Here is a 16,522-nt window from a genome sequence, read left to right as displayed (position 1 = left end):
ACACCTTTCAAGTATAATTAATGAGAAATACACCTAACCTCACTTGTGCAGTTTGAAAAGGACATGTGGCAGATATACTGTAAATTCAGAAATTAATGCGAGGTTTTTATTATTGCGAAAAATGCGACTGAGTTGTAAACGCAATAATTTAAACACGCATTTTGAAATATTTTATATGAATTTAACAGGATTTTTCTCAAAATTGTAAAAATTTAAATCGCATTTAAGTCTAAAATAACAAAATCGCAATAATAAATGCACGCAATAATATCTGAATTTACAGTACTCCGCAAAACAAATTCACAATGCAATAGTTGTTGACCTCTCATATGTAAAACAAGCTGTTGGTTTTCACACTTGAATTTTTTCAGATGTTTTCATGCTAGGGCCTTTAAAAGCTGACCATGATTTGAGATTTTCCTATTGTTGAAGGCCATACAATGACACCCATAGATCCTTTCATCCACGTTTCTTCTGATGGATAGTTGTCTCAATGTCAATCCTACCACATCTCCCTTTTTTAATACTTGCTGAATTATTTCATTAATTAAAGCCAGAAACCAAAATTATAATTGATGCTATGGCATAATGGTATTCTATAAACATTTACTGGGGTTTTGGCTTGCAGCATTTCAGTCAGAGATAAAAATTTCAAGAAGTGCAGGCAAGAGAATCTACGAATGATTATACACAGTTTTCATGTCCCTCAACCGTTTTCTGCATCTTGTTGAGTTGTTGTCTCTTTGACACATTACCCATTTTCATTTCTCAATGTTCACTCTTAAAAAGAACCAACCATGAACATTTATATATTTAATATAATGAAATACACAGACAAAGATAACAAATGTACATAACTTAGTGTCTAGTAAACAAATTGTAAAAATATGTGTAATTCATATTTACATGTAAAAATATTTGTAATTCATATTTATAATGTGAAATGATATACATTGTACAACACAATTGTTAATCTATGGGGGAATTCATTTGTTTGTGTTCATTAATAAATACTATAAAAGCAACACATTATTTCATAGTCATGCTAGTTTGGCAAGTATAACAAATATTGCCAAAAGCAATCTAAGGACCTACATGTATATTTTTACCTTTTAAATTATGCAATATAATAACTTATTTAAAACAAATGTCATACAGGGCAATGCGTTTTAATTTATTGTAACATATTTGATTTGCATTGACTAGGCTACAAGTCATTAAGGTGTACATAACACTATAGGGAGATAACTCTAAAAAATTCGGCAGAACATTTTGATCACATTCTATTACTAAAGAAATATTAAGCTTCTCAATGATCAAAATATTCTGTCAAACTGCTATGTATACATATCCAATGAAAATTTTTCGAATAAAGTATTTGGTGCAAGCTTTAAAAAAAAAATTATATATCAACAGGTCAAAGTAAATATTTTGTCAAAATTTTATGAAAATTAAAGGAGCCAAATCAATATTAGTCAATGTGTATGGTACCATCTGTATGACAGATATTAATATCAACAAATTAATTATAAGTTTCAAGATATTTGGCTTTTCGCAATATTGGAAAATGGGTAAAAATATTCATTTGGAACAATAGGATAAAGAGATCATTTAACACTGCACTCATATTGACCTAATTGTAAATCTTGTCTTATCAATCTTGACGGCTTATAAGTGTTTTTTTCAAGAATGTAGTCAAAACACCAAAAAAGGGCAAATTGCTGATCATTTTTGCCGTCTAAAATTTGTAATCTTCTATTTATATTGTATTCAAAATTTAAGTGAAAAACACATAAAATGGAAAAAAACGATCATTTTAGGACAATAACTCTTAAAAGCCAATCCGCCAGAAAAACGATCTGCAAGACAAGTTTACAAATCAATAGACTGAAATCATCTGTCAACTCCAGCCTATCCTCAAAGGAGTTATTATCTTAAAATTTTCATTTTATAAATTAACATCAAGATACATTATCCAACGCTTTAAGCATGTCTAAATTGAAAGTTGGTACATGATCAGCATGATCAAGAGAGGTTATTAGAGGGGAATCTTGTTTCTCTTTTAATTTACGTCGCTTTTTAGTCAAATTAGGTTGCTTTACATAAAAAGAGCGTTTCTGTGCAAATCTCTTGTGAATTACAAAATGTTCTTTCAATGCCTCTTCTTCTGAAAAGAATTTTTTACAAACTGTGCACATATTTTGATAATCTTTCTTATGCTCATCTAAATGTTTTTTTAAATTTTCCACCGTACCAAAAGCTGTATTGCAAGTCTCACATGTAAACTGACGAGTCATACCGAAATGACGATCAACATGTTCAAGCATAATTTGCCAAGTCTGAAACTGTTTGTGGCAAATTTGACATACAAAAATAAAGTGGTTCTCATCACACAAGTATTGTCCTTCTTCTCTTAACTTTAACTGGCTGTTGGAGAGTTCTTGAAGTTTGTCAGAATCAAATATTTCTATAGGTGGCACTGTATGTGTACTGTCGTTTGTAACCAATTCTATTGGTGTACTATCTTCTGGTACCTGTTCTCCTGGTGTCCCTAACCCTATCTTATTTTCAACAAAGTAAAACTGATGATGCTCATGTGTTTTGAAATGTTGATAGAGGTCCTGGAGTGACCTCATGGATGAGTTACATACGTTACATGTGTATGGAAACTCTGACATGTGTGAAGCTTTGTGTATTACAAATCTATCCTTCTTTTCTAAGATTTTAAAACAATACGGACACTCAAACCGCTCAAAGAAATTATCACTGTGTTTCTTCATGTGCAGTTCAAGATGACCTTTCTGAGTGTATGACCGTCCACACACAACACACTCATATGCTTTGATGCCTGAATGAACAACTCCGTGTCTCTCAATGCCACGGCGATCTGGGAATAACTTCCCACATATTGGACATTCATATTTTTTCTTCCTTCCTACAATGTGAACTTTGACCTTTTGATCAATGTTTCCACAATATGCTGCATGTAGTCTGAACAAATTCATTCTGTCAAAAATCATACCACACACATTGCATATGAACTGTCCTCTCCTTTCGTTTGTGCTAATGGCATTTTTCAGATTAGAAGCCATGTTGAATTTTTTATCATCTTCATTAACACCTTCACTCTGATTACCTTCACATGTATTGTCTGCTTGCCCTTGTTCTGAAGAGGGGTCAGTAACAGGGACATTATAACGGAAGTTGGTAGCAACAATAGACTCCATATGACAATTGTCCACCATGTATTGAGAGATTTGATTGTACATAGAGTCATCATTATCCACTGAATTACTCTTCTGCTCACCCTCTGTAAAAGTCAAATTAATAAGATCATTAAGATATTACTAGAAACTCAACACACTTATCATAGAAATTGTGAGGGTATTGCCTATACAGTACAATGATGTCCCCTAAACAGTTGTGTTTACAATGCATTTAAATTAAGCTTACTTGGGACAAACATTAAGTTGTTATTGATACAGTCCAGAATTTGCATCCTATCATTTTTGGGGTTTAATAGAAAGTTTATTAAAACATGTAAAAAGATGCTGATGGTGTCAACAACTGCAGGATCAAAGAGCGGGTCCCTATCAAACCAGACAATCGAGGCATCTGGGTTTTTATTTCTCTATTCTGCTCAAATTTCAATATCAATTATGATTGTATCTTTAGATTCAGATATTAAAAGACACTTTGACCTAATATATAGCCATTATGGTTTACTTTTACAAAATGACTTGGATTGAGAGTTGTCTCATTGGTTCTCATACCACATCTTCTCATATCTATTAAAATAAATTGCTTTGCAGAGCGCAGCTAGATACGACCACAGAGGTCCAACCCTGAACAGTTGGGGCAAAAATGGACACAATGTTTGTGCTTGATACCGGTCTGAATTTGGATTGTAATTAAATATTAGTCACATAATAGGTTTCTGACAAAGAATACCTGTAGTCAAAGAACTTAGTATTCACTATTTGTTATATGATTTGAATTTTAATTTATATTCAATATTTTGCTGTTGTGCAATACACTATGCTGTTCCGAATTGACCCCCCATCCCTACCCTTCTCAATAACAAGTTAATACCCCACCTTTTAAGCTTTTGTGTATTGACCCCCTCCCCCGAAAAAAATAATAAAAAAAAACAATAAAAAAAACCAAACTATTATCCCTTTTCCAAAAAAAAATGTTTCCCTCAAGATATGGTCATAATCTCGATTCAAATTTCTAATGGAGTTTGCAACCATAAATTACCCATTTAAATACATCATAAATGTCTTAAAATAGGAAATGAGTCAATCCTAACCATCTTTGTGAGAAATTCATACACTTAAACACAAGTTATTGTCTGGAAACTACAACCAGATGCTCCGCAGGGCGTAGCTTTATACGACCGCAGAGGTTGAACCCTGAACGGTTGGGGCAAGTATGGACACAACATTCAAGCTGGATTCCGCTCTAAATTTGGATTGTGATTAAATAGTTGACACAGCATAGGTTTCTGACACAGAATGAATGTATTCAAATGAACTTAAAATTTTTGTTTTCTCTTAGAGCAATTCACTATGCTTTTGAATATTAATCCTCTCAAAAAAATGTTTGAAGAAATTTTCTTTTTATTTATGAAATTTCAAATGAGAAAAATTGAACCCAATTTTTTATTCACATCCCCATTTCCCTTATTCCAAAACTAATTTCAATTAAAATATTCTAATGGAGTTTGCAACAATTACTACTCATTTAAATACATCATAAAATATTAAGATGTAAAAAAACTGCTTGTTATCACTGAATGGTAAAGATTATTTAAATTTATCAGTTGGTAGTAAAAAGTGAATATACATTGTATATTGTATATAACAAAGATTTAAGTTGATTCTGGACAAAGAAAGATAACTCCAATTAAAAAAAATTCTTGCAGATATTTCTTGCTTACTATACTGGACAAAGAAAGATAACTCTTAATTAAAAAAAAAATTGCTATTTCACAATATTGTGAAATTAGATATTTCTTGCCATTGCACAATAGTGTGCAATTGAAAAGACTTGCTATTGCACAATACTTAATATAATAATTTTAGATCCTGATTTGGACCAACTTGAAAACTGGGCCCATAATCAAAAATCTAAGTACATGTTTAGATTCAGCATATCAAAGAGGCCCAAGAATTTAATTCTTGTTAAAATCAAACTTAGTTTAATTTTGGACCCTTTGCACTTTTATTTAGACCAATTTTAAAACTGGACCAAAAATTAAGAATCTACATACACAGTTAGATTTGGCATATCAAAGAACCCCAATTATTCAATTTTTGATGAAATCAAACAATGTTTAATTTTGGACCTGGATTTGGGCCAACTTGAAAACTGGGCCAATAATCAAAAATCTAAGTACATTTTTAGATTCAGCATATCAAAGAACCCCAAGGTTTCAATTTTTGTTAAAATCAAACTAAGTTTAATTTTGGACCCTTTGGACCTTAATATAGACCAATTTGAAAACGGGACCAAAAATTAAGAATCTACATACACAGTTAGATTCGGCATATTAAAGAACCCCAATTATTCAATTTTGATGAAATCAAACAAAGTTTAATTTTGGACCCTTTGGGCCCCTTTTTCCTTAACTGTTGGGACCAAAACTCCAAAAATCAATACCAACCTTCCTTTTATAGTCATAAACCTTGTGTTTAAATTTCATAGATTTCTATTTACTTATACTAACGCTATGGTGCGAAAACCAAGAAAAATGCTTATTTGGGTCCCTTTTTGGCCCCTAATTCCTAAACTGTTGGGACCGAAACTCCCAAAATCAATACCAACCTTCCTTTTGTGGTCATAAACATTGTGTTTAAATTTCATTGATTTCTATTTTCTTTAACTAAAGTTATTGTGCGAAAACCAAGAATAATGCTTATTTGGGCCCTTTTTTGGGCCCTAATTCCTAAACTGTTGAAACCAAAACTCCCAAAATCAATCCCAACCTTTCTTTTGTGGTCATAAACCTTGTGTCAAAATTTCATAGATTTCTATTAACTTAAACTAAAGTTATAGTGCGAAAACCAAGAAAATGCTTATTTGGGCCCTTTTTGGCCCCTAATTCCTAAAATGTTGGGACCAAAACTCCCAAAATCAATACCAGCCTTCCTTTTATGGTCATAAACCTTGTGTTAAAATTCCATAGATTTCTATTCACTTTTACTAAAGTTAGAGTGCGAAAACTAAAAGTATTCGGACGACGACGACGACGACGACGCCAACGTGATAGCAATATACGACGAAAATTTTTTCAAAATTTGCGGTCGTACAAAAATGATTATTTGTGCCCCTTTCTTTCATACCCATTTTACTAGCAAAAACAAACCCCAAAACATCTGAATTACCGGTATCTAAAAACTTTTTAAACTCCTTTCCAAGTCTTACACAATTTTTTACCTGTTTTATCTTGTAAGCTATTGTCCTCTTGTTCTTTGTCTCCCTGTCAATAAAATAAATGCTGTAGGATACACACATTCATAATTTGTAATTTATTTCAAAATCTTATTAAAATATCTAAATTCTCTGCTTTCAGAGTTTCATTCCTAAAATAGTAAATAATGCTTGACAAAACTTTACTGCAATACAATCACAACAATATCATTTTAACAAAAACAATACTATTTGAATAAAATAAATATCATTTGAACACTATAATAGTACAGGCCCGTAGCCAGGAATTTTCAAAGGGGGGTTCGTTGGACTCACAAACTCAACTTTAACAGCCACAATTTCGAACAGAACATTGACTTTAACAGTGCTTATTTGTTTTCAAGGGGGGGTTTGTCCGAACCCCATGATCCCCCCTGGCTACGGGTATGTTAGTATACCATTTGACATGTTGGTCCGACATGGCAAAAAATGAATCAAATACATGGAAGAGTGCTGAAAATATCTTTCCTTTTTATTTTTCTACAGGTTGTATAAACTTTTTACAATAGGTTTGCATTTATTGAATGGAAGTTACTTTTGGAATAGATAAGAAGTAAATATGATGGCAACATAATGTATACATTTAAATCACTATTTAATGACTAAAGTCTAGATCAGAAAACAGGAACGGGTCAATGATTATCAAATATATTCTATTGAAGACAAACAATTATATATAGAATGAATCCACCAATTAATTTACATGCATTTGCAATTTATTTCTATTTTTGCAGGTCGGTATGCATCTAAAATAGTATGGATCTGTTCTTAAATGTGTGTGTGTGTAATTCTTGTCTTATCAGTTTGATATATAGCATATTCCTAAATCATTACAGAAACAGATTTTACCACTTTACACTGTTTATTACAATATTTATCATTGAAATAGTTGAATTTAAATATTCTACTACTGACAGCAAGCTTCACATTTTTAAGATAAAAATTCAACCCTCTCAAATGGATAAATACATGTATTGTATATTAGGGATGGTGTGGTAGAATCTATATACATGTACATACCTTATGATCACTACTATCAGAATGTTCCTCAGTTCCACCAACTACTTCATCAGTAACTGTTGTTTCTGTCTGTGCGACATCACCATTTGAAGGCTGCTGTCGAGGAAATGAATATAAAACTTGATGAATGTGTTTGTGGGTCAATAAATCTGTGTTGCTATTTAGAAATTTTCCACAAATTTCACATTTCGTCAGATAATCTGGAGCATGTTCACTCTGATGTTCAGTATAGTCATTCATTGTCTCAAATTGTTTACTGCAAGTCTCGCATGTAAATAAAACTTGTTCACCAGTATGGCGACTAACATGTTGCTGAATGGTAGTCCAGTCTATGAATTCTTTCTTACAAAGCTGACAGACATACAAAAACTTTCCTAATTTACCTTCAACGGCTTTGTTACTCTTAGTTTCAGAACCACTTTCATTTAAATTCTTTAACTTTGGCTTTTTCAGCGGAGATTTGGAACATTGTTTGTTTTCACCTGACAATTTGGATTCTTTGACAACCTGTACATAATATAATTCTGTATTACGATGCTTTCTGATATGTTTGACTAGGTCAGGTTTTTCTTTGAATTGACCACCACAAGCATTACAAAGATATGGCATGTTTTTTGACCGAAAATGAAAGTTTTTATGAGTGTTGTATTTATCTGATCTTTGTGAAATCTTGAAACAATATTCACATTCCCATGGATCTTCTCTGTCTGTGTGCATCCTCTGGTGTTGTTGTAAATGTCCTGGAAAACAAACAAATCTTTAAAATTACAAATAAATAAACTGTTGACACAGAGATATGTCTGGCCTGTATGCACTTTGATAGAATACTAATCTTGAAATTGTAATGGTCATACTTTTACTTTAATATACTATTATTTTTACTTACATGTAAAAATGCAATACACTAAATGTCAATAAACCATGAATTAGGTTGCAGGGCCAAATAATGTCTGTAGAAAGTAGATATATGTCAATGCTATTAAATGCAACTGAATACATGTACATACATGTAATATCAATATTTTATCTGTTTACTTGTTCTTAGACATGTAAGAAGAGCAATTAGTTTTGATAAAACAGGAAAATTGTCATTATCTCAAAGTAACACTTTCAAATGATGTTTTGTAACTATGGGTTTCGAATGAAATCTTAATTGCGTCTTTTTTTTGTACATTGTATTTCAATATGAATCACTGTACTTCATGCATTTGTCATGGTACTTTTATATGACCTTTTCTTGTTTAATTGCCAAAATCTTAACACTTTGCTTATGTTGAACAGTTCTTTGTAATTAAATGTTGTATAGTTCTTACTTGACTTTGCATGTTCATGATGTTAACATTATTGGCTACCATATGCATCATGACCATGACTACTGTAAGTTCAGAAATTATTGCGATGTTTTTACTATTGTGAAAAATGGGCCAGAGTTACATGTACAATCACATTTATATGAATTAAACAGTATTTTTTTCATATCGCAAAAATTAAAATCACATTTTGGTCTAAAATGACAAAATTACAATAAATGCATGCAATAACTTCTGAATTTACATTTATCAAAATAAATTAGTTGTCAAATTGTACTTTAGTTTTGATTTTTAGTGTTTTAAAGCCACTTTTAACTTTTTAAGCACCGTATTTAGGCTTTTTCATAGTTGCTAGTTTATGCATGATTTCAGGTAACAAGTTTAAATTTATATATCCAAAATCTTGTAAATATCAATGCTTTTTAAATTTACCTTTCTGAGTGTAAGACCTTTCACAAATTGCACATTGGTAAGGCTTAACCCCAGAATGAACTACTTCATGCCTGTCAAGTCCACGTCTGTCTTTAAATACTTTGCTACAGATATCACATTTGTGTTCTGTATTTGTTTTCTTTCTCTTTAACTTCCTTCTTGATAGACATTTTTTTAAATGAATATAGTGTGCCTTGGTATCTGTGAATACTACTTGACACACATGACATAAAAGACAATCAGAATTACATTTGTCATGTTCCTTTTCTCCAGAATTACAAGTGTCATATGCCTTTTCTCCAGAATTACAAGTGTCATATGCCTTTTCACCAGAATTACAAGTGTCATATGCCTTTTCTCCAGAATTACAAGTGTCATATGTCTTTTCTCCAGAATTACAAGTGTCACCAGTGTTAAAACCAAATGTGTCATCCTCATCACTCTGGTCAATATTACAAGTCTTCAATCTCCTAACTGTTTCTTTCCTTTTTCTTCTGTTTCTACTTTTACTTTGGTTTTCTGTGATATCTTCTTGAACAGTAGAGGTAAAGGCTGAATTGGTAATTATGCTATTGAACTCAGGTGGAGACAAATTCATTTTCATATTATTGGTTGATACAAATTCACTGACTGGTTCTTTTTTCCTACTGGTCTCCTGACCATCGTCATGCTGTACAGTCTTCCACAACTGGACAGGATATGGCACACCACACTGTTTATTTGAGATTCCAGAATTCTTTATCTCAGAACTAAATTCACACGTTTTCCCATTGTCACAATCTTTTGTATCAGAATCATTATTAATTATTTCTTGTCTTGTATTGCTATGGTTACAACCTTCCAAATCCTTATTCTTAAAAGTTGAACTGTTTTCATGGTATAAATCTCCGTAACTTAAAGTATAATGATCCCCCATATAATCTGTATTACCATGGTAACCATTATCTATTTGCTCATCAACTGGTTCTGTTTTAATCTTAATCTGAAAGTCAGAATGACCATCTTGATTCCACATTTTTGTCACCAGCTACTTTTCAGTTACAACTTATAACTTGATGTTTGTTGTCATTCTTAATGCCCAAGATCACATCTAAAAGAGAAAAAAATGTAACAGCCTTTTAAAAGAATTTCATCGCATATGACAGGCAAGAATTGAAATACATGTAAAGTGAGAAATTGTAACATCTTCTCACCAGAATCAATCCTCCTCTCACTTGATACATTTGTATGTGCTTGACTAGTACTAGTGTACTTTTTCGAAATTCTAAACAGGATCTTTTTGGGCTTGGAAAATAATCCTCCCCTAAACAATCATCATAATAATGATTAAATTACAGTTTCAAAACTGTCATTAATTACATCTGTATTATATTTTTTTGGGGGGAGGGGTCCTAGGTTTTTGCTGTATTTGATTTTATTATGTACAGTTATGGGCTTAGCAGGAGAACATGTTTATCATGTTTAATGTAATAAAATAAACTTGAAATATAATGAGATTAAGAAATGAGTTCCACATATAGCCATTTCGACTTCTATAAATCTTCAGAAATAAACATGTTTTACTTGATGTATAGGTTGTATACAAGTTGCAATTTTGTACAGGTTATAACATGTGCATCGTCAGTGTTAGAAAGGCAGTTGTATCATTGATTCAATCATGTTCAATCAATTTCAATTATGCATGTATATTCTGCTTTATTATTATTTTCAAATTTTGTACAGGTTAAAACCATTTTTAAGCATTGTACAAATTATAACGTGTACAATATTTTTGAACATGTTATAACCTGTAAAAAATTGCAACTTGTACACAACATATACAGGGTTCTCACTAAGGATTTTTAAAGGCGAGTCCAGGGACTCGTCATTTTTGGACATGGTGAGTCCCAACAGTAAAAAGATTTATTTTATGCAAATAATGTATCATTTTAGGCTCCATGATCCAATAGAGCAATGAAATGACATTAAATTCATATTTCTTTCATTCTATTGCTATGAAATGATAATATGTGTGTTCAGTTTATATATTTCAATTTAATGCATCTGTGGACTCATCAGTTTTGAAAAGGATAAGTCCAGTCAGATTTTCATGAGTCTAGGACTCATGGACTCGCCTAAGTGAGAACCCTGCATATATATATATTTTAATGTATAACAAACTCTGGCAATGATATATAGGTTTAAATATTAAAAGTTTATTTTCATATTTTGAAAGTCAAGAAAAAAGTATATATATATTCTGTAAACATGGTAAATATTTATAGGTAAAACTTTTTAGATCTTCTTTATTTTGTTTATACTGTCATCATGCTTTAAGCATGGAAAGCTTGCTTGTATTCTTGAATAAGATATATATGTGAACAAGATGGAAGTTTGTACCAAGTATTATTTGCACAGGGTTTTGTACAAGTTATAAGCCTTTCTGACACATACATTTTGCACCAGGTGATTAACGTTCATCTCCTAAAATGTTTCAGTTTACTGTCTTTAATTTTAATGTGTATACTTCAATCTAACAAATAGTCTGCTAATGTGTATGTAATGCATAGTTTTCTCTTTTCTGATAATTTTTTAAAAGTTCTGTGTAAAGATCTATAACTATAATTGTAAAAATGAAGATTTGGATAATCAGGTCTGATTCCAATGAATCCAGTATCTGATCGGTACTTTACAAAAAATGTTTCAATGGCGGTCGAAAGAAATTTGATCAAGGATTTGTACAGTAGAATGTAAGTAAGTTACATGCAATATGTATATTTAGGTTGATATCTCCCCTATTCTTGCTATCCCCCCCCTAATTTTTGCCCTAGAAATCTGTGAGGGTACAGTGGTATCCATGAACAATTCCTATAAGGATGAAAGGAGATATGTCACTATCTTATATTTAAAATTAACCACCAAGGACAAATCCCCACCACAAGGAGTGCTAGGACACCTGCAACTCTGTTATAATGGTGGAGGAAGCTGACGTTCTACGATAAAACCATTGGGATACAGACAAACCCACTGATAGAACTACAGGGACACAGACAAACCCACAGATAGAACCACCGAGACACTGACAAATCGGCAAATAGGACCACAGGAAGACAGACAAACCCACAGATAAAACCACAGGGACACAGACAAACCCTCAGATAGAACCACAGGGACACAGACAAACCCAAAGATAGAACCACAGGGACACAGACAAACCCACAGATAGAACCACAGGGACACAGACTAACCCACAGATAGAACCACAGGGACACAGACAAACCCACAGATAGAACCACAGGGACACAGACAAACCCACAGATAGAACCCCAGGGACACAGACAAACCCACAGATAGAACTACAGAGACACAGACAAACCCACAGATAGAACCACAGGGGCACAGATAGAACCACAGGGACACAGACAAACCCACAGATAGAACCACAGGGACACAGACAAACCCACAGATAGAACCACAGGGGCACAGATAGAACCACAGATAGAACCACAGGGACACAGACAAACCCACAGATAGAACCACAGGGACACAGACAAACCCACAGATAGAACCACAGGGACACAGACAAACCCACAGATAGAACAACAGGGACACAGACAAACCCACAGATAGAACCACAGGGACACAGAAAAACCCACAGATAGAACCACAGGGACACAGACAAACCCACAGATAGAACCACAGGGACACAGATAGAACCACAGATAGAACCACCAGGACACAGACAAACCCACAGATAGAACCACAGGGACACAGAAAAACCCACAGATAGAACCACAGGGACACAGAAAAACCCACAGATAGAACCACAGGGACACAGACAAACCCACAGATAGAACCACAGGGACACAGACAAACCCAAAGATAGAACCACAGGAACACAGACAAACCCACAGATAGAACCACAGGGACACAGACAAATCCACAGATAGAACTACCAGGACACTGACAAACCGGCAAAAAGAACCACAGGAACACAGACAAACCCACAGATAGAACCACAGGGACACAGACAAACCCACAGATAGAACTACAGGGACACAGACAAACCCACAGATAGAACCACCAGGACACGGACAAACCGGCAAATAGAACCACAGGGACACAGACAAACACACAGATAGAACGACAGGGACACAGACAAACCCACAGATAGAACCACAGGGACACAGACAAACCCACAGATAGAACCACAGGGACACAGACAAACCCATAGATAGAACCACAGGGACACAGACAAACCCACTGATAGAACTACAGGGATACAGACAAACCCACAGATAGAACCACCAGGACACTGACAAACCGGCAAATAGAACCACAGGGACACAGACAAACCCATAGATAGAACCACAGGGATACAGACAAACCCACAGATAGAACCACCAGGACACTGGCAAACCAGCAAATAGAACCACAGGGACACAGACAAACCCATAGATAGAACCACAGGGACACAGACAAACCCATAGATAGAACTACAGGGACACATACAAACCCACAGATACAACTTCCAGGACACTTACAAACAGGCAAATAGAACCAGTATATCAGCTATTTTGATCAACCAAGGCCCCTATAGTTTAAACTCTGGTTAGGGTACCAAAGATGTGTGTGTGAGTCAAAATCAATGTTCTAATGTATTGAAATTCCAAGTACCCCTAGTCAAAATCAAACCTACAAATCTTGCTTTCAATATTATGAACTTTGTAATATTTTTTCATTGAATAATATGGGGACGAAACTCCAATTATTGGAGGAGAAAAATCAATAAAAAATTAGGGAAAATTTACTTAATTTTTCATTCTTCTTATGAACTAAAAATCGCTAACTTTTTTTTCAGATCTACTTCCATTTCTGGTCTTGTTTGCATGAGACTTTAAATAAAATGTATATTTATCAACATATCAACAAATATAGGAAGGAATTCAACACCCAATCATTTTTATAATTGTTTGATATGAAAAAAACGTTACCTGTATAACAGTGTTTCTTTGTTAACATTGAATATGACGTCATATCTTAAATAACGTCACAACTAAATCTCTAACAACAGAACCAATTTCGGAAACTTTACAATATTTCCGTTTCTTTTATCAACATGGTTGAATTAAAAAAAATTAATACAGACATGTCTAACCCCGCTGAATTTTTGCGCCTGTCCCAAGTCAGGAGCCTCTGGTCTTTGTTAGTCTTGTATTATTTTAATTTTAGTTTCTTTTGTACCATTGTGGAAATTAGTATAGCGTTCATTAACACTGAACTAGTATATATTTGTTTAGGGGCCAGCTGAAGGACGATTCCAGGTGCTGGAATTTCTCGTTACATTGAAGACCTGTTGGTGACCTTCTGCTGTTGTTTTTTCTATGGTCTGGTTGTTGCCTCTTTGAAACATTCCCCATTTCCATTATTAATTTTATTCTTCCCCATTCACAGGTAATGCCTGCCTCATATTATATAAAAAAATAATTTGCACAGATAATTTTGGTTCAAAACGAGATATAAGATATTATAATCCATTAGAGTAATGATCCCTAACCTCTTAGACGTCATGACCCCAAATAACCCCTTCAGAGACATCTTGGCTATAGACTACAGTCGTACAGGTATGTGTATTTGCTATTTTGGTGAACAGATTATGCTTACATGCAATTAAAGAGGGAATAAAGACTGTGTTAACACACGAAGAGACTTCAAAACAACTCAGTTTCATTGGGCGCATAAAAAAATCATTCTTAGAGAGAATCCACTTTTTTTGTCTCTTTTTAACCGGAAGCAGTTGAAGATAAATAATACGAGAGCCAACTCGGTTTAGAACTCCGAATTTACTCAAACACTGAGAAATTATCAGATTAGTGAGGGCCCTCATGGGGTTTTTGATTATGTGATTACTTGGCCGTTTTTTTAATGATTATTTGATTATTAAGCCAAATATTTCATGATTATTTGATTACCTAGGACTGTATTTTTAGTTTATGATTATTTGATTACTAAAGATAAGCAAATATTTAATGATTATGTGATTATATTGGCAAAAAAATGGTGATTATGTGATTACTAGGACCCCCCATGAGGGGCCTCATTAGTATTCCGCTGCTTCATGGCAATCTTTCAGTCTCTCAGTATTCTTTCTTTAAAAAGCAGATCAGGAACATATAGATATACTGTTCCCCTAGCAGATCAAGGTCATACATTACAATTATTGACAGTCGCAAAAAATTCCCCAAAATGGTATAGTAACGAAAAAAATACACTATTTATGACGATCTAATATATTGAAAAAGCCTGACTAACAAGAGTGCACACGCTGAAATGTCTCGCCTTCTTTACTAATCATTGATATGATGTTGATAGTCCTAAGTATAAAGCTTTATTACAACTGTCACATAAACGTAACATTAACCAAAATAGCTAAACAAAGACCAATGAACCATGATGAAAATATGGTCAATGTCAGATGAACCATGTCAGGCAGACATGTACAGCTAACAATGCTTCCATGCAACAAATATAGTTGACCTATTACTTATAATTTAAGAAAAATGGACCAAAACACAAAAAACTTAACATTGTGCAATGAACCATGAAATTGGGGTCATGGTCAAATAAAACCTGCTGGACTAACATATAGATCATAAAATATTTCCATACAACAAAAATAGTTGACCTTTGGCATACAATATTAAATAAAAAGACCAAAACTCAAAAACTTAACTTTGACCACTGAACCATGAAATTGAGGTCAAGGTCAGATGACATCTGCCGCTAGACATGTACACCTTACAACCATTCCATACAACAAATATAGTAGACCTATTGCATAAAGTATGAGAAAAACAGACCAAAACACAAAAACTTAACTATAACCACTGAACCATGAAAATGAGGTCAAGGTCAGATGACACCTGCCAGTTAGACATGTACACCTTACAGTCCTTCCATACACCAAATATACTAGCCCTATTGCTTATAGTATCTGAGATATGGACTTGACCACCAAAACTTAACCTTGTTCACTGATCCATGAAATGAGGTCGAGGTCAAGTGATAACTGTCTGACAGGCATGAGGACCTTACAAGATACGCCCATACCAAATATAGTAATCCTATTACTTATAATAAGAGAGAATTCAACATTACGAAAAATCTGAACTTTTTTTTCAAGTGGTCACTGAACCATGAAAATGAGGTCAAGGACATTGGACATATGACTGACGGAAACTTCGTAACATGAGGCATCTATATACAAAGTATGAAGCATCCAGGTCTTCCACCTGCTAAAATATAAA

At 33.6% G+C, this 16,522-nt stretch overlaps 1 protein-coding gene across 1 annotated transcript; it reads right to left on the bottom strand.

Annotated features, from left to right (window-relative positions):
- Positions 1–1,409: 1,409 nt before the first annotated feature.
- Positions 1,410–15,003, bottom strand: LOC134695485 (zinc finger protein 62 homolog). Its single transcript, XM_063556765.1, has 5 exons — positions 14,880–15,003; positions 9,237–10,326; positions 7,495–8,234; positions 6,442–6,484; positions 1,410–3,310 (listed from the first exon to the last, which is right to left on the bottom strand). Exons 2-5 carry the CDS (start codon positions 10,249–10,251, stop codon positions 1,962–1,964), a joined length of 3,147 nt encoding a protein of 1,048 aa, XP_063412835.1. The 5' UTR covers positions 10,252–10,326; positions 14,880–15,003; the 3' UTR covers positions 1,410–1,961.
- Between the last annotated feature and the right edge of the window lie 1,519 nt (positions 15,004–16,522).

This window comes from Mytilus trossulus, chromosome 13, assembly GCF_036588685.1.
Source record: "Mytilus trossulus isolate FHL-02 chromosome 13, PNRI_Mtr1.1.1.hap1, whole genome shotgun sequence".
In the NCBI taxonomy this organism is placed as follows: domain Eukaryota; kingdom Metazoa; phylum Mollusca; class Bivalvia; order Mytilida; family Mytilidae; genus Mytilus; species Mytilus trossulus.
Note: the sequence above shows the minus strand (reverse complement) of the source record. Positions and strands in the feature narration are given on the sequence as shown.

Excerpts from the sequence above, each read along its gene's own strand:
- LOC134695485 (XM_063556765.1), bottom strand. The coding sequence starts at position 10,251 with ATGTGGAATCAAGATGGTCATTCTGACTTTCAGATTAAGATTAAAACA. Across the intron at positions 8,235-9,236 it reads AAGGTCTTACACTCAGAAAG|GACATTTACAACAACACCAG; the intron begins GTAAATTTAAAA and ends TTTGTTTTCCAG. Across the intron at positions 3,311-6,441 it reads TAGCTTACAAGATAAAACAG|AGGGTGAGCAGAAGAGTAAT; the intron begins GTAAAAAATTGT and ends TGACTTTTACAG.